The 25,880-nt window shown below is 44.7% G+C and overlaps 1 protein-coding gene across 1 annotated transcript in view; it reads left to right on the top strand.

Moving 5' to 3' along the window:
• The window catches only part of SYNE2 (spectrin repeat containing nuclear envelope protein 2), a 197,669-nt gene that overhangs the window by 155,899 nt on the left and 15,890 nt on the right, over positions 1–25,880 (top strand). Inside the window, exons 98-105 of the mRNA XM_064460954.1 lie at positions 486–641; positions 5,443–5,601; positions 6,596–6,762; positions 19,386–19,548; positions 23,140–23,327; positions 23,488–23,638; positions 24,116–24,298; positions 25,613–25,750. Coding sequence (XP_064317024.1) covers positions 486–641; positions 5,443–5,601; positions 6,596–6,762; positions 19,386–19,548; positions 23,140–23,327; positions 23,488–23,638; positions 24,116–24,298; positions 25,613–25,750 — 1,305 coding nt within the window. The remainder of the gene's footprint in view (positions 1–485; positions 642–5,442; positions 5,602–6,595; positions 6,763–19,385; positions 19,549–23,139; positions 23,328–23,487; positions 23,639–24,115; positions 24,299–25,612; positions 25,751–25,880) is intronic.

Below are 25,880 nucleotides of genomic sequence, written 5' to 3'. Positions count from 1 at the left end.
CCAGTTTTATTTTTTTAGTCTTTAAATAAATAGCCTGAAATTAGAACAAGTGCAGGTGGAAAGCAACTTGGCAAAAATAATTTTTTAAAAAAAAAAAAAAAGAAAAAAAAAAAAGAAAAAAAAAAAAAAAACACAACCAAAGAAGTGGGTATGTTCCTCCCTGGATGTGAAACCCCAAACGCTGCCCTGGAGGAGCATGGGGAGCTGCAGGGGGTCAGGTAGCCTTTCCACACTTTGGGATGCAGTGGAGGCTGCTGCTGCACCAGTTGATCAGCAGCAGCTCTGCCCTGGGCTCCAGTGGGCTCCCAGTCAGGCCTGGAGCCAAATACACAGGGACCCCATCCAGTCCAGCCGCCGAGCGCTGCACAAGCGGCTGCACATTCCCCTCCTCTCCTCCCCCACAGGCCAGGCAGGGGATTAACGAGCAGGTTTGGAAACCAGAGGAGCTTAGTGCCAAGGCTTGCTCTGGGTGCGTTTCCATGCAGGAGCTGGAGCAGTCGCTGGCAGACTGGGCCCACAACATGAAGGAGCTGCGGGCCATGAAGGTGGAGCTGGCTCACTGCATCCTCACCGAGGACATGATGGTGCTCAAGGAGCAAGTTGAACATTTGCACAGGCAGTGGGAAGAGCTCTGCTTGCGAGTAAGTCTTCCACCTCCTCTGGGCTTTTATGGCAGGATATTCATAGGGCCTGGCAGAAGAGGGGGAGTGGAGGAGCAGAAGGGATTTCCCTTGGGGTTGGCTCGCTTTTACAGTCTTGGGTCGGGATGGGGCTGCTTCTGGTGCAGCTGACCAGGGCTGAAGTTTGCCCTTTGTTTCATGGAGGCAGACTGCTGAGACTTTTTTTTGCGAACCCTCTGTGACTAGCGAGTGCCTGAATTGCAGAGGGCTCAAATGCAGCTGTTGACTGAACTGGGTGGCTTTGTTCTGGCTGTGTGGCTGCCAAAGGGGGGGCGGGTGGGGTGTGTGTGTGTGTGTAAACACAGGAATTGCCTGAGGGCATGAAGCAGGGGAAGGAAGGGGGAGGTTTTTGCAATCTGATGGTAAAAAAAAGTGCCGGGAGAGTTGATAAAGAAAACTTACATGTGTTTAAATACTGGCTCCTTGGGTTTAAACACATTAAGAACTGAGTTGTCTTTTCTGTAGCAGTAAAATACTGTGAAACGTTTGCATTCTTTGTGGCTTGTTGCTATATTACACTTAATTTAGTGCTGCATGTAAAATTGCTGGGGAACATTTACCAGCAAAGTCACATGAACTTGATTCATTAGGTTATTATGCAGTTTGAATGTGTGTTTATTTTGCCCTGTTAACAGGATTGGAAGAAGTAAAATAGTTCGGGGTCCTAAGTTACTCCGTATGGCTCCACATGCCAGCAAGCCAAACTCTTGCCTCTCTTTACTCACAAATCAATAGATTTTATTTTACAGTTCGTAAAGAAGTATTGAAACGAGTTAGTATTTCGTGTCTAACCCTTAGTCCGGCAAAGGTAAAGCAATCTTGGGAATATTGCCAGAGTAACGAACAGCTATGCTTATTTCACAAACTTTGGTGTGTTGAAATAGTTATTTGGGTTTATTTTTTGCGTTACAATGAGAAAGAAGAATTTTGTGTCTTTGCCTTAATCTGGATGGTTAATCTACAACCAGTGTTCTTCTCTTATTATTTCTGAACTCTGAAAATAATTCCAGAGACACCGTCCCCCCTCCTGAGAAATATAGGCCATTATTTTTAAATCAAAGTGCCTGAACCATTTTCCTAATGGAAATCTGTAGTTAAGCCTATAAATAAGAGAACTTGTGTCATTTTTCCTTTTTTTTGGTGAACTGCTTATGCCTGCTGCTTCAACTGTGGTGAACAGCCCTGAAAATCAAGCTATCTTTTGTACTTACCCCACTACAGTCTATCCAAGTAGTAATTTCCTGTAGTAATTTAAGTGCAGATTTTATTGAGAATTTCCATTTTAATTTCATGAGGGAACAACGTTTAGTTCAGTCTATCTTGGGGAGAGGAAAGGGGTGGCATTAATGTGACTGTGTGAGGCACACAAAAGTCTGTAGTGGGAGGAACCTATTCAGTGCTGCAGCGGATGGGACATACTGAAATGTTTACCCAGCCCTCATGAGCCTCCGGAGAGATGCTCCGCGCTGGACACAAGGGTAGGAAAGCAGACTTTATCAGTGCTGCTGCTAGCACGACTGCTTTGTTTTGGCTAACAGATTAGAAGAGTCAGGATGTATTGTGCGAAGGAAAATCTGCAGTATAAATGCAGAGAGGTGAAAGCCTTTAAGAGCGAGACGAGATGCGGCTGCAGCTGTCACGGCCATGGGAGCGGGGCAGCCAAATGCCTGTGCCCGACTGGGCAGGGACACAAGCACACTTAGTGAGCAGATGCACTCAAGGGATTAGCATTTACATAGCTGCCCTTGCAAGGTACATGTAGGTCAAAGATTTAACTATTTGTATCAGCGAATATGCTGTCCTAATGAACCGTTAGCATACAGGTTGGGCCTGGGCCTTGATGTTCTTTGATATTCCCTTGGGAATGCTCAGATTGCTCCTGCATCCCACTGTGGATGCAAAATGGAGCTGGAATTGGGGCAGCTGGTCCAGGGAGAAGTGAAGGGCTTGTGTTCCTAGAAGCTTGTCTGGGACTTTTTCGCTCGTTCCTGTTTTACCCCCCGTCTGTACTGCTTAGCCACCTTAAAAGGTGCTTCCTGGTCTTAAAATCCTGCCTTGTCGCATGTTTAGCAAGCAAAAATGGAGTCAGGATCATTTCAGGATTTAACGATGGTTTTGGTGACATGCATAGTCTCTTCTTTCATGGACCAAGTTAACTCGCCTCTGCGCATGGGAGATGCTGCAAGTGGTACAGGAAGGATGAGGGATTTACCCTTCATATCTCTGAGGCTGAGGGTATGAGGGAGCATCCCAGAGCAGAGGCCCTCTTAGGGAGACTGTCTGAGGTCCCCGGGGTCTCCAGTATTATTCTTCCCAGTAAGAACTTTGGAGATGGTTTCGCTGTTTCCGAAGACAGTGTTTTTGGCCTCATCTCTTTGCTTAGATTGGCATGAAAGACTTAGAAATCACTTTCACCTCCCCATCCCCTCTTTAAAGAAAGTCAGAATTCAAAGGACAAAAGCGATATAGTGGGAGATCATTTGATGCCTCCTATTTTGACCCTGGTGTTGCATGGAGCTGGTCTTGCTTCCGCACTACACACTTAAACTTCACTCTGAGGTACAAAGTTATGGTGGGTTGACCCTGGACACCAGGTGCCACCAAAGCTGCAGTATCACTCCCCCTCTTCAACTGGAAGGGGGAGAGAAAATATAATGAAAGGCTCATGCTTGGAGATAAGGGCAGAGAGAGGTCACTCAGCAGTTACCATCATGGACAAAACAGACTCAACTTGGGGAAATTAGCTTAATTTATTAACAAATCAGAGTAAGTTAATGAGAAATAAAACCAAGTCTTAAAAGACCTTCTCACCCCCACCCCTCCCTTCTTCTCAGGCTCCCCTTTACTCCCAATTTCTCTACCTCCTCTCCCCTCAGCAGTGCAGGGGGACAGGGAATGGGAGTTGCGGTCAGTTCATCACACATTGTCTCTGGCACTCCTTCCTCCCCAGGGGGGACTCCTCACACTCTTCCTCTGCTCCAGCGTGGGGTCCCTCCCACAGCAGACAGTCCTCCACAAACTGCTCCAACGTGAGTCCTTCCCACAGGCTGCAGTTCTTCCTGAACTGCTCCAGCGTGGGTCCCTTCCCCGGGGTGCTGCAGCCCTTCAGGAACAGACTGCTCCAGCGTGGGTCCCCCACGGTGTCACAAGTCCTGTCAGAAAACCTGCTCCAGCATGGGCTCCTCTGCATCCCAAGTGTCCACAGGTCCTGCCAGGAGCCTGCTCCAGCATGAGCTTCCTATGGGGTCACAGCCTCCTTGGGGAGCATCTGCCTCCTCTGGCGTGGGGCCCTCCATGGGCTGCAGGTGGATCTCTGCTCCACCGCTAACCTCCATGGGCTGCCAGGGGACAGCCTGCCTCACCATGGTCTTCACCATGGCCTGCAGGGGAATCTCTGCTCCAGTGCCTGGAGCACCTCCTCCCCTCTTTCTTCACTGACCTTGCTGCCTGCAGAGTTGTTCCTCTCACATATTCTCACTCTTCTCTCCAGCTGCAATTGTGCAGTTTTGTTTTTTTTCATTCCCCCTTCTTAAATACATTATCCCAGTGGCGCTACCGCCATCGCTGATGGGCTCGGCCTTGGCCAGTGGCGGGTCCATCTTGGAGCTGAGCAACATTGGCTCTGTTGGACATGGGGGAAGCTTCTAGCAGCTTCTGACAGAAGCCACCCCTGTAGCCCCCTACTACCAAAACATTGCCACGCAAACCCAATACAAAAGTAGTGTTAGAGAGTAGTCTAGGAGAATCACTAATGGAATTTTGACAAGGCATATGCTGTATAAGGTGCATGTTGGATGTGAAGAAGGAATGTTTCCTGCCATGGGGTGATATTTAGAGTGGCCATTTGCAGCCAAGGCAAGCAAAATGTTATGCTCAGTCTTCTTCACACAAAATTTATTGGTGAGGGTGAGGGGTTAGTTGTTTGCCTTGTTTTATTTTAGTAGAACTTGTACCATTTTTCACTTCCTTTGTCCCATAGATGCTAGTACAGGAATCCATCAAAGTACGTAAATTAATACAAATATATATTTAAGACTCCTAGGCTAGAAATTAATACTGTTAGCTAGTAGAAGAGTGACCCTGCTTCTGAGATGTTGGAGCAGTGATACTAGCTTTGCTGATTCAGGCATCACCAGACCTAAACTTCTCTGTCTAGACAATTTGTTGTCCGTCCTGGCAATTGTAATTTTAAGGAAAAATATCCATAGTTTTCAATAAAAAGTATGGATTCTTGATGCTGATTTTTTCAAGTTCTCCAAGAACTGGTGAGCAAATTGAAAGAAAAGGAGGTTTTTATATAGATAAAATAATTGCAGTGGGTAGTTGCAAAGTTTCTCGTACAGTTGCAGAAAAATAAGAAGTTACCCAGGTGTTACTTCTCTTGTGTCATATATGAGACCGTACTAAACAGTATGTATTAATTATATTTTTTATATTCCTTCTTTGTTTGGCATTTTCAGGTTTTCAATGAGTAATATTTAAATTGTTATGTAAGCTCATTATTTATAAGGCTGTGACTCAGTTTAATTCTTCTGAGGGAGAGAATCTGGTGTTTGCTAGCCAACTTTCGTTCCTGCTATCCAAAATAAGATGTAATAACAATCTGCTTGCTGGCTTTGAAAAGAAAGCTAGAGGTATTTGCTAACTGCTCTTTTAAAATGGAATATGATCAAGTGCAGACTAGAAATTAGAAGGCTCATAATTGCCAGTGTCCTTCCTGAGAAAGATGTCGCCAGCCGTTAATGTGTGTGTTTATCCATAGGTGTCTCTGCGTAAGCAAGAGATCGAGGACAGGCTCAATGCCTGGATTGTGTTCAATGAAAAGAATAAGGAACTGTGCTCCTGGCTGGTACAAATGGAAAGCAAAGTGTTGCAGACTGCAGATGTTAGCATTGAAGACATGATAGACAAATTGCAGAAGGTAAGTAGTAACGCCACTTTTCTTCAATTGCAGTCTGATAGCTCGTTATAGAGACACCATTCCTCATTTCTTCCTTGCCTCTGGAAGCAATACGTGATATAAAACCAGCACATACAGGCTTTTTTGAAAAGATGGGCTTTTCTAGCCTCAGCTCTTATAATCTTCTTGATGTTCAGACTTGGAGCATAATACAAAACAGAAATGCCACCTGGCTGCATTTAGGCGTGGAGTGTGATGTATGTGAGTTGCAGTTGGGGGGGGTTTTGGTTGTTGGGCACACACGCTCATACAGCACTGCTCAGAGCTTTCCCTGCTGGGGATCACTGGTGTCCTGGGAGCACCTCACTGCTCTCACCACCTCTGCCCACGTTGGTCGTTATGAAACAGGTAGTCAGAGGGAAAGAAAAAATTGAAGGATGGGGTAGGTCTCATGTCAGGTGAACAAGAAATTACCACAACCCAAAATAAAACCTAATTCTGTCCCTTCTTACTAGTCAATGCCATTAGTGCTTTCTAACACTTTTGTATTAGCTTGATTTTAAACAGGACCATTAGTTTGCTTCAGTGTTCCTCCCCATGGCTTAAAGGTCTTGTTATCTAATCCCAGACTCCTCTGGATTAGAAAACCAGCAAAATAAAGCCATCCTAGACTTGATTTTGGATCTTTTGAGGTAGCTTGATTGAAAAATTATGTTAAATCAGGAAAGCGGAGGCAAAGTTAGAATAAACTGCTATTCTTAGGAGTACTTACTCCTGGCACTTGCAAGTCTTTAAGCTGCTTATTTTTTCATAGTGGTTTCATTGTGAGAGTGCTTTTCCATTGAGGTTTGTTTTTTTTTTAAGTGAGAGTGTTCTACATGCTAATGTAGAAACTTCAGCCATTGCAAGCCAAACCTGACCTCACATCACAGACATAGGAAAAGAGACAGTTTTGTTTTGGTTTTGTTGTTTTGTTTTGCCCGGGAATTAAGCAATGTTTGTGTATATTTATCAGGATTGCATGGAAGAAATAAACCTGTTCAGTGAAAATAAGCTTCACTTGAAACAAATGGGTGATCAGCTAATCAAGGCTAGCAACAAGAGCCGAGTTGCAGAAATAGATGATAAACTCAACAAAATCAATGATCGCTGGCAGCATCTCTTTGATGTCATTGGAGCACGGTAAGAAAATGATTTTCAACATTTTATATGAAAGAAAAGTCAGAGGCTAGTGCCCTTGACCATAAGAAACAGACTGACATGACTTTTCAGTTCTGTTGAAATTTATTATTGAGAGTCAAATTAAACTGAAGTTAATGGTTTTTCGTTCTGCCTTGTTGCTGTATTATGACACCAAATATCGTAATTTATCTAATAGTAGATGGCAGGGTGTAAGAATTCATATACAATATAATTTTAGTCATGGGAGCTATGTAAGAGTCAAAGTGATTTCTGTGTTGCACATGTTGAACTGCAACTTAATTTTAAGGCAGTATGGTAGGAGTTCATTTGGGCTTTTTAGGAGAGCCTCCTGTTTTAAGAGAAGCCTCTATTTTACCCTGTGTCTGAATGTACAGAATTTGGGAATAGATTCCTGGCCTATCCCTGTAGACAGTCGGTTTTATATGATGATAATGTTCCTTTTTTACATTCAAAAGCATATGAAATTTCATTTAATATTAGTGCTGTTTCTTTACTCATTCTGTTTCCTAGAAAAAACTGGAAGATCATACCACAAGTTTATTTTTTAAATTCATGATCTTCTGCATGGTGGTGAAATGAAAAATACCATCAGTTGAAATTAAAACAAAAACCTGCATAGTCTAGGCTATGACCTCTTCTTAAAGGATTGAACATCTTTATTATACTTGACAGAGTTAAGAACATCATGATCATTTTAGTATCAGCCTTAGTGAAAAGATCCCATTTCAATATTTTATCTGATTTTCTACCACAGCTTGGGAGGAGGATGCTGGGCTCACTGCCTGCCCAAGCTTATTAGTAATCCAGAAATAATAAGGCTAACGCCAAATTAATATTGGTCTAAACTTCTCTGCCCAGGTTTTGTTTCGCCTCTAACCCCGCAGTGGGCCCTGAGAAGCTCTCTTGCTCAGTTAACATTTGCAACAGATAAGGCAGGTGGTTGTGCTGTGACAGTGTGGTGCTAAGTGTGCTCGATCTTCATCAGGAATGAGATCTGAATTAATGGTGACACGAGTCAAATGATTAAGCAGAAGCTGCCTTCTTAAGATCTAACACTTTGCAGATAGTCTTGCAGTGGTTGTCTCAAGGTGTCTTTGTATTGGATCCCATGTAGGAAAGAAAGCTTCATTCCATAACAGTACTTTTTCTGTTCTCATCTTATGGTAACATGCCACTTTTAAAGCACTTTTATGGTCATATGTGTTCTGCTGTGTGCTAGTTTTGAATTGTAGCAATTTTTAAATGCAGATTAAAATGCACTATTTTAAAACCAAGGTAAACATGCCCCATTTCTGTAATCTTTAGGAGAATATGCTAGAGAACTGAGGGGATATTTAGAGAGAGATCTGGCAGTCTTACTCTAGTCTGTGACAACAGAGCACTTTTTGTCTACCTGGGATGTCTTAAATCTTTACCTTTAAGCAAGTATATGGTGGTGCTTTGAGGTACATTAATGTGGACTTTCCTAGAGCATCAACGTAGCCTCCAGAGTTGGATATCTAAGTGGATATTGCAACTACTGGGGAGTTGGTGTGATGCTTTATGTTGGTGTTCTTAATCCCAAAAGGTCTGGAACATGCCAGCTTCTACTTCTGATTTCTGCCAACTTTGTGCTCAGGACCAGGGTAATGAACTGAAAGGACCTGACAAAATGTGGTTTTAAGCAGCTGCCTCGGTGGTCCAAGGTTATCAGAGAGCCCAGTGAGCTCAGCTGGTCCTCTTAGATTTAATACTAACGGAGGCTCAGAATATTGCAGTGTTTTGCAGCGTGGGTGCAGCACATCTCCCTCACCTAATCCACCTTGCTTGGGCTTGGCTTGCAGCTCAGCTCTTCTCAGCTTATAATAAGCTGTCAAGATAAAGTCATAAATAACACCAGGCTAGACACGATAGAATCTGAGTATGGTCCAAAGAGTTTATTTTGCCCTGTTTACAACCTTTCAACTTTACATTTTAAGATTGCTGCCTTAGTGGTGGCTTGCCGCTGAGATTTGAATTCTGAAGGAATTAAATTATACTTCAGTTGACTGAAATTTCCACCTCACTCACAGGTATGCTTAGGGGGCACTCAAGAGGAGGCTCCTCCTGTGCTTTTGGGTAGCCTCTCTTAAGCTCAGGCAATGGGGAGGAGGCAGCAGTTGTTCCGATCACAGATGTGTCACAAGTTGGGCCTCTTCATGGGGGAGCAGAGCAGAGCAAGGAGGCTGGAGGCGAGATGACCTGTGAACATGGGTTGTGATGCCCCATGCTGATAGACTGTGTCCTTCCTTTTCAATTTGCTTTTGCAAAAATTAAAAAAAAATTAAGTTGTGTTGAAAGAGCACATGAGAATAGAGTGGTGGCAAAATTCATGTTGGCGTGTTGCATGAAGACATCACAATCCAGACATCCTTGCTAGATCTCAAACATCTGCCATCACTAGTTTTATTCCGTGGATAGGATGGCTTGGCTCCAGGGAGTCTGTAGGGCATGGTACGGGGGCTGTGCACGCACTCCTGCCCGGCAGAAGAGAGACTGCAGTGCTGCACAACTGCTGCCGTGGCAGCATACCCAGAGAATGCCCTTTTTATTGCACGCTGCTTCATTTCTCAGGGAAGTTAAAAGGGGTGGAGGAGATGCTTCAGGGTAGGACTGCCAGAGGGCCTTGGAGGGTTTGAAGCAATTGAGGTAGGAGAATGCTGTTTGGAGGGAAATTATTAATTTCAATGGGGGGGGGGGGGGAGGCAAACTTGTCTTGATCCTGAAAAAACTATTTGTAGGAGCTTATTTTCACAGCACCTCCGTGAAATGAGGTGGTTTTGCTCCTGGCTTTTCAGATCAGCAGCTGTAGCAAGTAAATGGAAGTGAAAATCTTCTGAGTCTTTTGGTGCCGAAACTGTGACCACTTGAAGCTTTTTTTTTTTTTTGACAAGTATTACGACTTCAGCACTTCCTGGTAAACCCATCACCAGCTGTTGTCCCTCATTCGCGCTTGCGGGTGCACCACAGCCCACCGCACGGCTTCCCTGGCTCCCAGTGGCTGTCCCTCACAGGGGCAAGGACCAGATCCCATGATGTCTTCATGGCAGGCCAAGACTTGGGCAGTAAGCAATCTACAGAGCTGTGCACTGAGTAGGAGGAGAAAGTGTACATTGAATAGCTGTGTGTTCAAAGCCAGTCCTCCATACTGGGCACTGACCTTTCTAGTAGACAAGCACTTTATGATCATGTGGTTAAAGAGTATAAAATAACCTGTATTCAGAAAGGAGTGTAGTTGAGATTTATAGCCAGTTTCAGTTCTGCAGTTTCTAGTATCTCCATGGCTGGCCCTGCAACCTGAGAAACATTTTATCTTTTCTGTAGTGTAGTGTCTGGCTGCGTGATAGCAACACAAAACCAAACCAGTCTCAAGCCAATGTATCAATACAGAGTGTTCCTCCTGATAGCTTATTTCACCTTTTTAAACCACTAAACGTCCTGGGACAGATGGGCAAATTAGGTGAGCTCTCCATTTAGTCCTTGAAGTGAATCTCTTAGTTCGTGGTGACAAGCTCAGATTTGCCATATGGCTGCCCTTGCAGGGCTTAACCCTTTCTTTATGTGCCTGTGCTCAGCTTGTGAGGTGACAAAAGCTTTGCTGCATGTGCTGCAGCTGGAGGTTGACTTGGTGCAAACTTGGAAAAGTCTCAAAATGTTAATTCTCATGGTATAAAGTAACCATCAAGGCATTAGCATGCCTGGAAAAGATAACAAATGAATTTCTGTTCAGCTTGGAAGATAGTCTTACCGGGGAGGTTCTTGTGCTGAAGTCTCTGTTGATAGAGGGGGAATATGAACATACTAGCAGGCAGAAAGGGAGCGTTGTGCTGACTGTAGAATTGGACACAAAATCTCTTGGTTTTGTTCTCTCATCATCAGCCTCATAGCAGCATTCTGCCAAAAGAAACTGCTGCGCTCTTGCACATGCACCCAAGGGAAGGCCTGAAACAGTAGGAGAAGGAGCGCACAGGCTGCGCACAGGTGGTAGATGGCCAAAAGTCTGTGGAGCGGGACTTAACATCACCAACATGCTCTGGAGCAGCACTCCCCAGCCATGCATTAACCGGCAGGAATTCCCAAGGAACCACGTTGTGCATAGCCACGTTCCTTGGTGCCCTTCCCGGGCCCATGCAGCACTGATACTAACTCCACACTTTGCTTCCCAGCCCAGCGGGGAAGCGTTTGCCTTCTGCGCTGCTGTTTGCATAGCGCCTGCTGGCAGGCTGGAGGAGCGCCCACGTGTCGCAGGAGGGTGTCTGCGCTGCCTGGCATTGAGCAAAGCATTTGGATGGTGCTTGAGCCTTCATGAAAGCCACCAGCTTCATCAGGGGTTGCACGTGGCAGTTTTGGGTCTGCAAACTGTTCTCTACAGTAAGAAATGTTGCATTTCTGTACCTTTGGGCATCCTGCAGCTCTTCCCACTGCTGCTAAGGTGTGGAAGGGGGATGCCATTTCTCAGCTGCTCTGGCTGTGGGCACGCTGTGATGTGTTTTGTTACTTGGTGGGTCTGGTCTGTGTTTTCAGCCTTGTGGAGAAAGGCACGTTACGTTTTTGTGTGTGTAGCAGGAACACGTTCAAATGACTGTGACCTTTAATGTGAGCATGAAAATACAGGGAAGCTAGCAAGGCCAAATGTTCCTTCTCATTCTTTTAAATGTGAATCCTTGGCAACTAGGCCTTCCCCCTGCATTCGCACGCTGCCAGCCTTCATTGCAGAATCCAGGAATATTAAATTGGCACAAGCAAAGTCAGACCCTGCCTTCCCACATCAAACTTGGGAGATTCAAGGTGTTTTCAGCTAGTTTCCTGCACACCCTGGCTGAAATTCCCAAACAGCCTGAAACTGTTCAGGTTGCAGTAAAACCAGAAGGATTTGAAGCTCTTCAGTGACACCGCCTTGTGCCGTGCAGGGGCTCCATGGAGATTTTATTGGGGAGCTCCAGTGAGCCCCTGCTCTGTGCTTCACCTTCCTCCCCACACCCTCACTGCGGCTGGGCTGCCCCAATAGCCGCTCCAGCAGCTGTGCACCCTGGCTTGGTGTAGGTATGGGGAGCAAGCAAGTTCATACCACGTTTCAGCTGCTCTCTTTATTTATTTTCCTGCACCTTGCTTGCCCTTTGGCAGAGCAGGCCATCAGGCACCACATGTTCGTGTACTGTCCTACCCTGTTGCAGCTGTGGCCAGGCAGCCCTCAGTCAGTGCGGGTGCAGTCCAAGTTCAAAGGTGGTCTTAAATTGCTGCAAATCAGTATTGCATGGCAAGGGAAGCAAAATATGCTCCAGTGAGGCCACTGGGTAAATGATACAGCCATGGTCAGCAGAATTACAGTGGTTTGTGGCAGTATCACTGTAAGATCTCATTTAATTATTTTGGTAAAATAAAAAAATTAAAAAATCTGGGCAGTTGAAATCTCACTCGCAAAGTGCCTACTTTCTTTCAGTGTTCTCTGGGCTCCCTGTCCTTTAGGGATTACGCTTCTCTTTAGTGCAAAAGCTGTGACAGAATTCATTATCGTATCAGGCAGGATGGTTGGGCTTATTTTGGTTATGCAATGTGTGCCGAGGTGTGCTGGGAGCAGGGGGAGCTGGTGGTGCAAGGGGAGTCCCCGTCTTCTGCGTGCTGTCACCATTCCCAGTGTCTGCCTGTCAAGCTGGGAGGGTTATTTCCCTGTTCTCTGTCTGAGACCTACCATTCCTAATGCATTTTTGAACCTTCCCGGACCATAATCAGGTTAAACTGTCAAGGTGATTGGGCATGATTTACCTGTGCAAATATCTAAGGCACTCTCATGGTGTGCGGTGTCTTCCCAGGCACTTTTTATCCTGCCATGTATTGAATGCGAGCGATTGGCAAGCCAATACAGGTCTGCAGAAGATGACCTGAGTACTGAAAAACCTATGATTTCAAAATCATTCCTTGCATTTTTCATGGGATTGTCATAACTTCTTTGGTTTTTTTTTCTGATATTGGCTGGGTGGGGAGTGACTTTTGATCCAAGGTTCTCCGACTTCCGCCTTTTTTTCCCCACCCCAAGATCTGTGGCAGACATAACACATAGAAATCATGACTGCGTGCTTTCCACAGATAAATGATATCATAAATGAAGATTAGGGGTTATTTTGTCCTGCGGTGTAACAGGCTACTTGCACTGGAGGCCTTCTGACTGCACTGGAAGGTTAAAGAGAGGACAGGTTAGTGTGTGGGAGATTTAATTCGTACTTAAATACCTGGGATATAATGGCAAAGGCAAGAAAGAAGAACATAGAGGAAGGGGGAAGTAAGGATACATCTGTACGCATGGTGCCTGTGCGTGGATGTGCATTTTCTCGGTTTTGGGGGTTCGCCTCAATTGACTCTGCTGCAAATCATCCGGGTCTGAGGCTCCAATCCTCTTCTGCACAAGAGATGAGCACCGCATCTACCTTTTTTGGTGCCGAAGCCTCCAACCTGCAACCTTTTTGTCACCAGCCGCAGGCAGCCACTCGGTGTGTGCTTCTTAGCGTGCTAATTCTCTTGTGTCAGAATAAAGCTCTCATGGTTTTGTTCTGAGGAGGGATGCGGCCGTTTGCCAGGTAAAATACCAACCCAAAATGTAGGGGTTAAAACTGGGGAGAGCTATAGTGGCTCCTCAGCTCGGGGGTCTGGGAGGAGGACGGTCGAGCCTCCCCCCCGCACAGGATGCTAAAGCGGCGGAATAAATAGGGCATCTGTGGAGGAGGGGTTTCCTCTTCCATGCCTGCCGTGGTTGCACAGACGGGTCCCCCTTGCAGCTTGGGATTTGCAAGCTGAGGAATGGTTTTTTCTTGCAAACCGTAAGTGCCATGTTGGTAAGCGGCTGCGGGTTGGGTGGCGGTGGGTTTTGTGGGAGCAGGCATCGCTGGCGCAGCGGGTCCGGCCGGCCTTGGGCAGCAGGGGGGGGAAGGGAACCGCAGTGCGATGCGCCAGTGGCTCCCTGCGATTCGCCTTGGGCAAGTGAATGAGTGGGAGACACGGCACGTTAGCAGGAGGGATAGTGCTCAGGGGCCTGTCGCTTAAAATCAGCTGTGTTTCGGGGTTTTGCACCCAAGATAGCGGAGATCTGCAACGCCAACCTTTTGGACTTGCCGGCAGGGTAATGCAAGAAAAGCCTCCTCCGGCGCACCTGCCGCCTGCTGTGCTCGCTGTGCTAACCAACCCGTGAACACGGGGGCTTCCCGTCGTTGTACCAGGGCCCAGCGCTCTGCAGAGAAACGTCCTTGCATTTTATACGAAGGCCTAAAATTTGCCTTTGACACCACCTCTCCAAATCGGATCTTTTGTCCCTCGCATGGTTAAGCTCGCCCTGCAGTTTACTGAACAAAGGTTTCCTGGGTTGTGCATCTCATTTGCCTTACCGGGTTGTAAACAATTCTGTCAGCTGGCAGGGTGATTTCAGCTCCATTTTGGTTAAAAAGAAATTTATGTAGTATCTTTTTCTTGATGACATTTGTGCTTGTGAAGGGGAGTTTGGAATATGTGTCAGGATGTTTTTAATTCCTTCAGACACAAAAATTTGAATGTTATTCATTACCTTATCTGAGCTTCCCTGTACCTTTTCCTGAAGCATTTTGACAGCTAATGCAGTGCAACTGGCAGGCATTTTGCAATTCTTTGTGTTTGTGAATACATTTCAGTCAACCTGGAAGTGCCGCCTTCTGCTAGATACTTTCTGAGTAGTTACTACAAAATATTCTGTGTATTTGTGGGGCTATCGATGATTCAGCCTGAAACAGCTTTATGCATTTCTTTTGTAACCCATTGCTGGCAACTTCATCCGAGGGTATTAAGACCCAAATCCAATCTCAAGTATCAGGTCAGTTAGTCCTTCTGTTCGCTTTTGCAGCCAGCTTTTAGTTATCATCTATTAGTTTTGTTCTTTTTCTGCCTCTTTATTTTGGTGTAAAGATTAAGACATTTAGAAACTTGCTTTGTTTGGCTTATCCCAGGCAACTTATGCTGTGTCTAAGCGCTGTTTTGAGATAGGATATCTTTTTAAGCTGGGCCTATTGCACAGTACAAGACATGTTTGATTTTGCTGGGTTTTTTTAGATTAGTGGTGATATTTGTTGGATTTTTTTTTAATCATTACTATTTTTTTGCTTCTGGGGCCACGTTGAATGGTGGCAGGTAAGTTCTCCTTGTGAAGTGAACTAAGGACAGGTACAACTTTTTTCAGTAAACAGTAAGTTTTGCCAGCTTGACCAAATAACTTAAGAATTACACTTTGTAGAGAAAGAATTCAGTCAACAGTGGTGGCAGACTTTTCCACCTTCTGGGTAACTGGGAGGAGCTCATTTCCTCTGCTGCACTTGAATTTATTTTGGTGTTAATTCACTGTGTGGGGGGGTGTTGGTCACCTGGATGAGGGGGGAGCTTTTGCCCCAGGCTTGATGTGCACTGTGGCTTGTACTGTGCACCCCCACCCGGCTCCCAGGGGGCCTGTCTTTCTGGACAAATAGTCCCTTCAAGATTCATCTCAAAGGAGTTCATGAGGTTTCCTTCATGCAAAGAGCAGATAATTTGCAGGAATACTTGCAGCATGCAGAAATGCGTCTGAGAATCGTTGTTGCAAATGTAAGACTTTTATGGATGTAAATAGCCCATTTTATGTTTTTCTTTGAGCTGTAGCCAGAGAAATGGCAATTCCCTGTGAGTACCCTGAACTTGCACAGAAGTCAATGAGGATGCTCAAATTTTCCATCATTTCACCTGTTGCTTCAGTGCAGAATCCTACGCTTTACCTTGGGCCCTGTGCCTGCTGTCTGCAAAAGGAGCAGATCAGCCAATGTGAACATCTGGACTAGGCTACCTTCCTGTTTACATGCTGCACTAATGTGAACTTCTGTTAGGTTTTTATTATTCTCTGGCTGCTTAGCTCAAGTTTGAGATTAATGACTTGTAGCATTAATGGTGGTTAAATGACTGACAAATGCCATATTCTAGCTAACAAACTAAATCTCTTAATTACAGTGGCGTATCTGTAGTGGCAAGTGCTAGAAAGTAAATACAAGTGCGCTGTACCGCAGTGATGCCGTCTTTGAGACTGTTGCTTCTAGTAACACTAGTAGATAAAACCCCACATATTTATGGTAGTATCCGTAACTTGAATTTTAGAGTGATTTCTAAGCCAAAATAATATTCTTGGATGGTTTTTTGTTAAAAAAAAAAAAAAAACAAACACTTGGGTTTGAAAACGGTTGCTTTTTAAATGTATTGAATGTGCTGTCAGTCATAGGGACATTAATTTATAATCTAATATCCGTTGGTTTTGCTTTGGACTTCCTTGTCTATGTTCAGCTACCTGTTATCCAATATGCAAACTGAAGAAAGATGTCTTGCAACTCACAAATTTTTCTGTAGTGCATCTTCAGGATGGGAAACGGGTGGATACCGACAGAGAAGGGAGTACAGGGGAGCAGAGATGATACTGAGCAGCACAGTAAGCTGTGGTCTCAGTAGGTCAGCTGTGTGGCATCAGGTGGTCCCAACATGTCTGTCTCTTGCAAGGTGCCAGGGAGGTATTTCCAAAGCAATAATGGGGAACATCATAGAATACACAGAGAATAAATTGCCAATGGATACAACCAGGGACTGTGCAGTGATCGAGCCTTGCTTTCCTCTCAACTGGCCTGAAGTCACGCAGAGTTAATGCAACAGCATAAATGTTCAGCTCAGACTCCTCCTCACTGCTCCAGCAGTTCTTCCCTTCGGTGCTCAACACAGGGCCTGTATTGTCCCATCTCTCCAGGGAGGAGGGTTCCTGAGTCACCTGTCTTTGGTGGGCGACATGCCTTGCAGAGTCACAGGCCCTGCTGAGCATCATAACCAACTGGATCCAGATGGACTGGTGGGGCAGAAGCAGGGGATAGGGTGGAGGAAGAATTAGGTCTACTGAGTAAATTACTGCCAGCCCATGATAGCACAAGAACACGCTGTGCAGTTACCAGAGTACAACATGTTCATTGAGTACCACTTAATAGAAGCAGGACAAGGAGCAGGAAGATTTATGTAGCAGCTGTTTGCTTGGGAGCCAGATGCCTTCTGTGCACAGAGTTGGACTTGGGAGCAGAGCTCTGAAAAGAGCTTGTTAAGGAAAGTGGGAGCAGCTAAATGTTTTTGTCATCTGCTGGCTTCCTGTCTGTCAGCTGCAGCAATGGAAAGCACTGTCAGTGTAAAGGGGCAGAAGCAGCTGCTTTGCACTTTACATCAGTATCGACGCTTTGTGGGTGCAAGGCAGGAACAAGGTGGACAATGGACTTGGGCCAGACCCTTCAGGCTGGCTTGTAGGATTGCATCAACCATACAAGACTAATTTTACGTTTTGTAGAGTGCAGAATTGCTAAATACCTGCCATGAGTCCTAGTGTAGGACTGTGCTCTTCTGGCCCTCCTTGTAAAACAACTGAAAGCACTGCCTGGTCCTTTTGGGATAGGAGTTAGGGGAAGGTGCTTCCCATGCTGCTAATCTGTATGAGACCCCAGATTTGCTGGCCTTACTCTCTACGTTCACAGTAACTGATAGGACTGAACAAATCAAGCAGGATCATTCCCACATCTCTTCCAAAGCGCTTTACCTTATATCAAGTGTCTAGTTGACATGCATATCCTCTTTGATTACCTTAAGGTTGCTAATAAGATCAGTTGTTGCTTACAGAGTGGCATATTCATTATGGATTAGCTGTCCTGCGTATCTTCTGATGCTGTATCATATGCTGCAGCAGGCAACTGCAAAAGCCACTTGGTTGCAGGCAGTTTAGACCCCTGTCCTCTAAAACTCGCTAGGGTAGTTTGGCAGCAGGTGGGACGGTAGGCCAGGAAACTCCTCATTTTTCTTGCAAGGAGGGGCAGGTCCTTTGCATGAAGCCAGCATCCAGGGACCCTGTCAGGGCACTTCCGTCTTGGTATAATCTGTCCGTGCCTGCACTAGGTGAGATTACATTCACCCCACCCTGCCCCAGTCCTAGCTTGCACGATGTTGGTGTTGCCAAGTACATTAGGGTTCATCTCAGACCCCTCAACAGTCTCCTGCTTTTTGGAACATGCAGTGATCCCCTTGTACAAGCTGCCCTTCCAGTCCCAGCTGCTGGTTTTGTTTAGCTGGTGACGTTTCCCAGTCATGGTGGCTTATAAATGGGAAATGTTTTGGCCTCTTCACAGTGTGTACTTTAACTTTTTGCACTGTGCTTGACTTAGGTAATGAGGCTCATCAGGGTAGTTGCTAGACCAGGCAGAAAATTAGGGTTTAATTTGGAAATTTGCGTTTAAAAATCACATGCAAGGTCCAAAAATCCATCCCAAGGCACAGGGACAGAACTAGATGTCAGAGGGATGCAAGTGGCCAGGAGGACAGCATGGGGAAGCAGTGCTGACTAAGAAGTGGGTTCACCCTAGGACAAGAGTGGAATAATTTTACCTGACTCTAGCATTTGGAATGTTGATGTTTGTAGTACTGCAGCGTAGAACAATGCAGTTAATGGTGAGAAATATGTGCATTTTGGTACGGTTCATCTCATCTTGCGGTCTGGGTATTTGAGAGGTCTGATGGAAATCATGATCTAGATTATTTTTTTTTTTTCCTTACCTACCAAGGTCTAGATGGCAAGATCCAATATCAGCCTGAAGTCAGAAGAGATAAATGTCACCCCGGTGTTGGGCTTCTTAGTAACTTTTGTTGGGAATTGCAATAAATGAGAATTTCAAGGAAAGGTTTGAGAGCAGCAAGGTAGTTTAACAGATATTCTTCCAACACATGGGGACAAATTTGCCAAAATGTACAAACATGCTACTTGCATAATTTAAGGGGCTGGTGAGGAGTTTTGACGTGGGGAATATGCTGTAAAGGCTGGAAAGAAAGAAAATTTTGTCAGCAGTTTGAGAACTGTGCTATGAACAGCTGTAAGAAAGGTAAATCTCCAGGATTCATTTGCTTGTCAGCTGCACAACTCTCTCTAGCCATTGGATATTCTCCCTCTTCAGGATTGCTTTTTTCATTTTCACCCACCAGGAGAGTCTGGCACACTTCAGTGTGTTGTTTAGAAGAATTTTTAATGTCGTGGTGCTGTAAGTTGTACAGTGGCCATTGTTCAGGCCTTCTCTGCTGTCAGCATCCATTTGCCCAAGGTGTTGGACCTGTTATTTGGGCAGAGTGGCACCTTGCTGATTAGGGTGGGCCTAATGATTGCTGAAGAAGACACTGAATGTAATTAACAGCAGGAAAATCGGACACCCGTTTTGGTTTAACTGCACATGTTATGGTACAAACTCCCACTTAGACAAATGTCCAAGAGCTGACTGAAGAGCTCACTAGCAGATGAACGAGGCTACAAAAATTCACTCTGCTCATGTAGTTTCATTAAAGAATTCACACAAGACCTTCCTGCACCTGTAGAGCAGAGGCCTGCTGAGCCAGTTTAGGTAGGTTTTGACTAAAACAAGGCTCTGATTTACAGGCAACAGCTTGTGAGACAGTAAGTGCTTCATAAAGCCGTGCCTGCCATCACCTTCTGCTAGCATCACTTCCACTGATTACAGATCTTTGTAACAAAATGTTCTTCCTGGTTTGCTTAGGGTGAAGAAACTGAAGGAAACATTTGCTTTTATACAGCTATTGGACAGAAACATGAGTAACCTTCGCACCTGGTTGGCCCGGATTGAGTCTGAGCTTTCCAAGCCTGTTGTTTATGACATCTGTGATGACCAAGAAATCCAGAAGAGACTGGCAGAACAGCAGGTGGGAAATAGCAGCAGCCAGAGTAAAGGAGCTAAAATGCTGCTGATTACAGTCCGTCCTGGTTTAAAATCACCTGTTTCTTTTAACGAGGCGTTCTAACTATTTGCTTTTCACGGCATGTTCCTGCCAAGATGTGCTACATGGAAAATTTCTATTTGCTTGCTGTAATTTCAGCATTTTGTTGACTTATCCCCACTTCTTCCTTCCTCCCTCCCCCCAAGGAAAACACACAAAATACAAACAAAAGCATTTTTACATGTGATAGTTTGCTCAGTTAAGTACAGCAGACTTCATAAGGGCTAGGCAGGGCACAGAAAGTGGGCAAGATCCATGAGGATGACTTAGGCTGACAAGATGTGAATGCTGGGTCTCCTGCAAACTGTCTGTAACAGATTTAAGTGTTGTGATTTCATGTATTGCCCTCACTAGCTTAGTTCTCTTCCCCAACTTGCAGACAGCAGAGCAAGCTTGGCAGAGGAGGATGTTAGAGTTTTCAAGGGTAGACTTGTGCAAACATACCTTTGAGTGAGGCCTGATCCAGTGGGCAGGTGCTGGAGATCCCCTCAGGGTAGGGTGAGATGGTGCGTGAATCCTGCTGAGGTACAAATGTGAACCAGCCTAGCACTGTTGGGTGTTGATTGAGTGCATGTAGGTATTTATCCGAGACAGCAGCTTACCGGGGGGATCTGTGCTAGTTTTAGGTGCTGGAGATGGCAAGGATTTGGCATAGCTGAATGTGCCAGCTATCCCAGCCAAGTGGAAGTGTAAGATGAGTTGGATAGTCCTGGAGTAAATTTCTGTCTCCAGCAGCCAGGGAAGGAAAAGGAACTTCTCCAAAGCACAGACTTGCTGGTGGAGTCAGCCGTTGCTCGAGGCTGTACTGTAAGTCTGCCCAGGTTTAAAGTGCCTCACTGGGAAGGCTGAGAATGACTATGGCTGTCATCTGCCCTTTGTGTTAAAGAAGAATATTTGCTCTAAAACTGAGGATGAAGAATAAAGCCGTCAAGCATGGAAGCTTTATGGCATCTGCCTTTAAGAATACCTGAGTGTTCCTCCCATCCTTCCAATCTTCTCACTCTCTGGCTGTTGCTTTCATGTCTAAGGAAAGATCCCTGAGTGACCCAGAACCGAGGGCTGTGTTCTCTGTTGGTTGATATGGCTCTCCATCCACTCATGTCCCAGACATTGTGGGAAGGGCCAGCTCCTCTGCAACAGGAGTAGAGCTGGCTTCTACCAACTCCACTGCAGCAGTTGGTCAAACACCAGAAGCTTTGGCCCAGTGCCTCTAATGGTTTCATCGCATTGTGAATGGTCATATAAACAACAAGGAAGTATTTTCTCCCCATCCAAACCTTTTGCATTCTCAAAGGCTGGGATAAACTGCCAGGCAGAGAAGAACGTGGGCGCAAAAGAATTGTGTCCAAACTAATTTATTTTTTTATGAGCATTCAAGCTTCAGCTCGCTGTAAGAGCCATCATTTGCTGCTCAGAGCTACTTACTGCTTTGTTATTTGGATTCTGTTTCAAACACAGACCTCTGGGCATCTCTAGACTCTTTCTACTATAACCTTTTAGCATGCTGAGTGTGAGAAGACTGTGCTGACAAAAAAGACCACAGTAAGAAAAAAAGCCTCTTTCACTCCATACTAGTGAAACCTTTATCTGAATGCACCAAATAAAAAGATCTTTCCTGGTTTTATTCCAACAATTATTTCAGCAAGAGCAGTGTGATGGTGAGAAATACACCCTACAGGCTTCTTCTATTTGATATCCATGACTGGAAAAGCTTTACTTGTTCAGTCTTGAATAATGACAGTTTAAAGCATTGTGCATCCACAGAGATGTTTTATGGCATGCTTGTTCAATTAAAGGGTGAAGATTAAAACATGAATAATATTAATTTTAAGATTTCAAAGCTGTTTCACTAATGTGGAAGTCTAGCAGCGTGTACTCTGGGCAATGCTGTGCAGAACTGAAGGAAAATAACCTTTTTGAGCTCGATGTATGCTCCTGGACCTGTTACTTAGGTTGTTGTGTTTGTCTCACCATAATACAGTCAGGTCATTTGGAATAAGAGCTTGGAAAACAGCAAGGATTCTGCTTAGGGTTATTCCATGAACCCAGGCATGACCAAAAGTAATGAGATCGTGTCAGCAGCATTACCATAGTGCAAGTAGAGTGGATTTGTAGTCTGTGGTCCAAATTCTCATTTTCACTAATAAAGCTGTAAATCCAGTGTGATTTAATGAATTCAGAAGGGTCTCTCCAGGTACCAGTAGTGGGGTAGAGCCTGCTCTCAGATGTAGACCCTGTGTTAAAAAGACAGTGCTGCCTCTTGATCGGAAAACAGCCGTGAATCCTTTAATAAGCTGTCAAAAATTATGCTGGGGCTGCTTCTGGCAGTCTCTCACCTATGTAAAGATTTTGGCTTCCACATCCTTTAAAGCTGTATATTACCACAAATCCAAGAAGCCAAATTTTGATCATTTGTGGCTCAGCCCTTTCAGGTACCCCTGTAACACCACTGAAGACTGCCACCGGGTGATGCTCAGCTCCTTGCAGCTTGTTGACTTCTGAGAAGATCTTTCAACTCCTTTTGTATTTACTACAAGCTGTGGCTCTTAAGGGGTTTTTTGTTTGGTTTGGTTCAGTTTTGTAAGTCTAGAGCAAAACCAATTTTGTTTCATCTGTTCACTGAAATCACTAATGGCATTTAATGGGAGTTCCTATTCACTGTTGTCAGCAAAATATTAATTTGTGTTTGTTCTAGTGTTATTCAAGCAAAAGTCTCTGTATTCTTCATTAGGAAAGCCAGAACTGGGTTGAAAGAATGGAAATGTAGTGGACGTTGTAATTTCATTAATGATTACAATTGGTAGCATTGTAGAGAGCTGCCTTTTCAATAAGAAATATTTAGGTAAGGCTTTCTTTTTCTGTTATTCAATGACATTAACTCGTCCTAAAATCATAGGTACAGAATGAGAGGCCAGAGTATGATGGAGATGCTGGCTCTGGAGAAGAAACCTGTAGTGTAGATTACACAAAGGGTCTTTGCTGGACCCTTGAAAATAGTCATTCAAAACAGGAGCTCTACAAGAGGGAATAAGAAAAGTCGTGTAACACCAGCCACTTGTGTGCTTTGTTTCTGTGTGTTGTGATATCAGCCTGTATCATACAGTCACTAAAATACGTGAACTGGGCTATGTGTTCTCTGTCAAGTCTTACAGTGTAGTAAGCTGATATGAGACACTTTCATCTTGTACTGTCAAAATTAATAAGTATGTTTTTATGGTATGTGCAAGGTTTGGATTTTGAATGCCCATTAGAATTGTCCCAACTGTTAATGAGAAGATTGAGCTTTCACTGAGAAACCAAAGCTGGACAATCCCTTTTTGCATGGCAGTTCTGTCCTGACCTGTCAGCCTGTCATCTGCACAGCTCATCCTGCAAGTCTGTTTCTTAAAGCTAAATAAGCTTTGCCTGACACACAAATTGCTCTTTCCCCATCCTCTGCAGCATTTTGAAAGGGTATGTCTGAAGTCTATCCGCGCATATTCTCCTCTACTCAAGCTATTCTTTTGCCAATGGCAGGACCTGCAACGAGACATAGAGCAACACACCGCAGGGGTGGAATCCGTGTTTAATATCTGTGAAGTCCTGCTACACGATTCAGATGCGTGTGCTAATGAGACAGAGTGTGACTCCATCCAGCAAACTACCAGGAGTTTGGACAGACGGTGGAGAAACATTTGTGCCATGTCTATGGAAAGGCGAATGAAGTAAGTCTCTCTTTCTTACCCCTTCTAAAGAAGCCTGTGGCGGCATTTTGAAGAAACGCTGTAGCCTTTGCCACACGCTGAATTTCAAAAAAGAAAAAAAATCCAAAATTAATAGTTTAGCTTGTGATAAAAAATTTCCATTTTTTCATCTCCCACTCAGAATTGAAGAAACCTGGCGTCTGTGGCAGAGGTTTTTGGATGACTATTCTCGCTTTGAAGATTGGCTAAAATCATCTGAAAGGACAGCAGCGAAGCCTAATTCTTCAGAAGTTTTGTACACACATGCAAAGGAGGAGCTGAAGAAATTTGAGGTGAATTTTTTAACTCCACTTTTTTTATGCTCAGTAGCAGGCTGAATGGTCAGACTGCTAAACACTTATTTTCTGTGTGAAATGCCTGAATCACTGAAAAACACCGGTTCAGCAGTGGTGGTATAGAGAACAAATAATTTGGCCAGTGTGGCTGCTAGGTATCTGGCTGAGTTATTTGTCTCCAGAATGTTTTTTTAATACGGAGAATTCTATGCTCTGAACTGAAAGATCATGCTTATAAGTTAAAGATTTGCTTTTTATAGGCGGAAGACCTTTGTGGGCTGATTTTTTTTCTTCCTTTTCCTAATGAGTTAAGTCTGAGCAGATTATTTTGAAATATGGGACCTTCTCTGGATTTAATTTTGCAGTTGGAAGGTCTGTTGTTAAGGGGAGGGCAACATCATGTCTCTTGACGGCTTGTATCATCGATTCTTTCTCTATCCACAAGGGAACTGAGTTCCTTGATTTGCCTTGCAGGCATTCCAACGGCAAATTCATGAACGACTCACTCAGTTGGAGCTGATCAATAAACAGTACAGGCGCCTCGCCCGCGAGAACCGCACCGACTCAGCCAGCAAGTTGAAGCAGATGGTACACGAAGGCAACCAGCGCTGGGATAATCTCCAGAAACGAGTCGCTGCCATTCTGAGGAGACTCAAGGTAATTGCATGGTGGGGTTCACTTGCAAGTTTCTTAGGAATTACCCAAGGGCAAAACACATACTGGAGCAACTATCTTGTGTTGGTTTGTGGCTTGAGTTACCAGTGTAGGAGAGCAGCTCTGGAAAGGTCACCAAGTACATGGCATAAACATGTCCTTGGTAGATGGGTTCAGGGAAGAACAGTGTGCAAGTTCTGGAAGGTGTGTTGCAGGCCTTACTGCTCCTGTCCCACTCTCCTCTTATCCAGTCTTGTCATGGGTGGGTGTGTTCATGTACTTGCACCTTTCCATAAATAAGAGGCAGAGAGACAGTGCAGATATGGTTTGGAGTTTACAATGCAGCTCTACTTTATGCCAAGTACTTTATGATTCACCTACAAGGCTTTAAACATGGAGGTGTGATGGAGAGGCATGCTGCTGTCACTAGCTCCTGCTCTGCTCTCTACCTGTCTGAGGAATGTTGTCAAAGAGTGTATTTGTGACACTTCTTTGAAGTATCCTGCTTGTTAAACCTGCCTCAGTTAAACTGGTCTCTGGGCAGATGTTCTGAGCTGTGCCCTGGGGGAAACTTTTCCACTGCCTGATTTTTAAACACAGCAGTGCTGCAAGCAATTGCCAGAACTATTATATCCCAAAAGTTAGTGGATGAGGCTGTGAGAGCGCTGATAGGGTTTGATCTGTGCAGTTAGGAGGTGTTGTGTTTGGGATGTTACATAATCCCCTTCCTGAACAATAAATCCACCGAGGAGAACTGGGGCACTGCAAGCTGTGTATCTGTTAGCAGCTTCCGTGGGAGATGGCAGCAGAGAGACCTCCTCCTGGCTTCCATGCACAATGATGCATTAATTACACTGGCATGGTCATCCATGATCCAGCTTCTCCATTGTTTTACTCATTTTAATGTAATAGTTTTAATTACTGTAATTAGGGATGGAGCTTGCTTCCTTTGTCCGTCTTTCTTCTAAATTTAGAACAAATTAGATTTTAAACATGAGTCAAAATAACTGTTACACTGATGTAATGATGTGGGAGAAGGTATACAGTGTGGAAGCAAGAATATAATTTTATAGAAGCATCTTACACTGCTGAATTTTTATTCCCTCTCCCATACGAATAGTGTGCTAACACTGGACACCTCGTTGCTGCATCACTACAGGAAGGGGACAGCTTTTGTACATGGCATGCTGCCATTTGTGCCCTGAAGCCTTTAAGGTGAACAGCAGTTTTGAAACAAAACAGTTTTCAGAGGGTTCCTGTGACCATCTTTTTTAGTCGCTGAAGTCTTATAACACTGGCTTTCTTCTCCCTGTTTAGCACTTCACCAATCGGAGAGATGAGTTTGAGGGGACGAGGGAAAGCATCCTTGTTTGGCTCACAGAGATGGACCTCCAGCTGACAAATGTGGAGCATTTCTCAAAAAGTAACTTTGATGACAAAATGCGCCAGTTAAATGTATGTATCCTTATAAAGCAGTTGTTTAATGTAGCCCAGCTGATCCTATTGGGCTGCCCTCTCTTGACAGTGTTATCTACTTTTCTGGAACTTCGTAATAGCCAACAGATCTCTGTAGGGCTATATTTGT

Source organism: Phalacrocorax carbo, chromosome 9 (assembly GCF_963921805.1).
Source record: "Phalacrocorax carbo chromosome 9, bPhaCar2.1, whole genome shotgun sequence".
Lineage (NCBI taxonomy): Eukaryota > Metazoa > Chordata > Aves > Suliformes > Phalacrocoracidae > Phalacrocorax > Phalacrocorax carbo.
The sequence above is the reverse complement of the archived record's forward strand: the minus strand, read 5'-3'. Positions and strand labels throughout refer to the sequence as shown.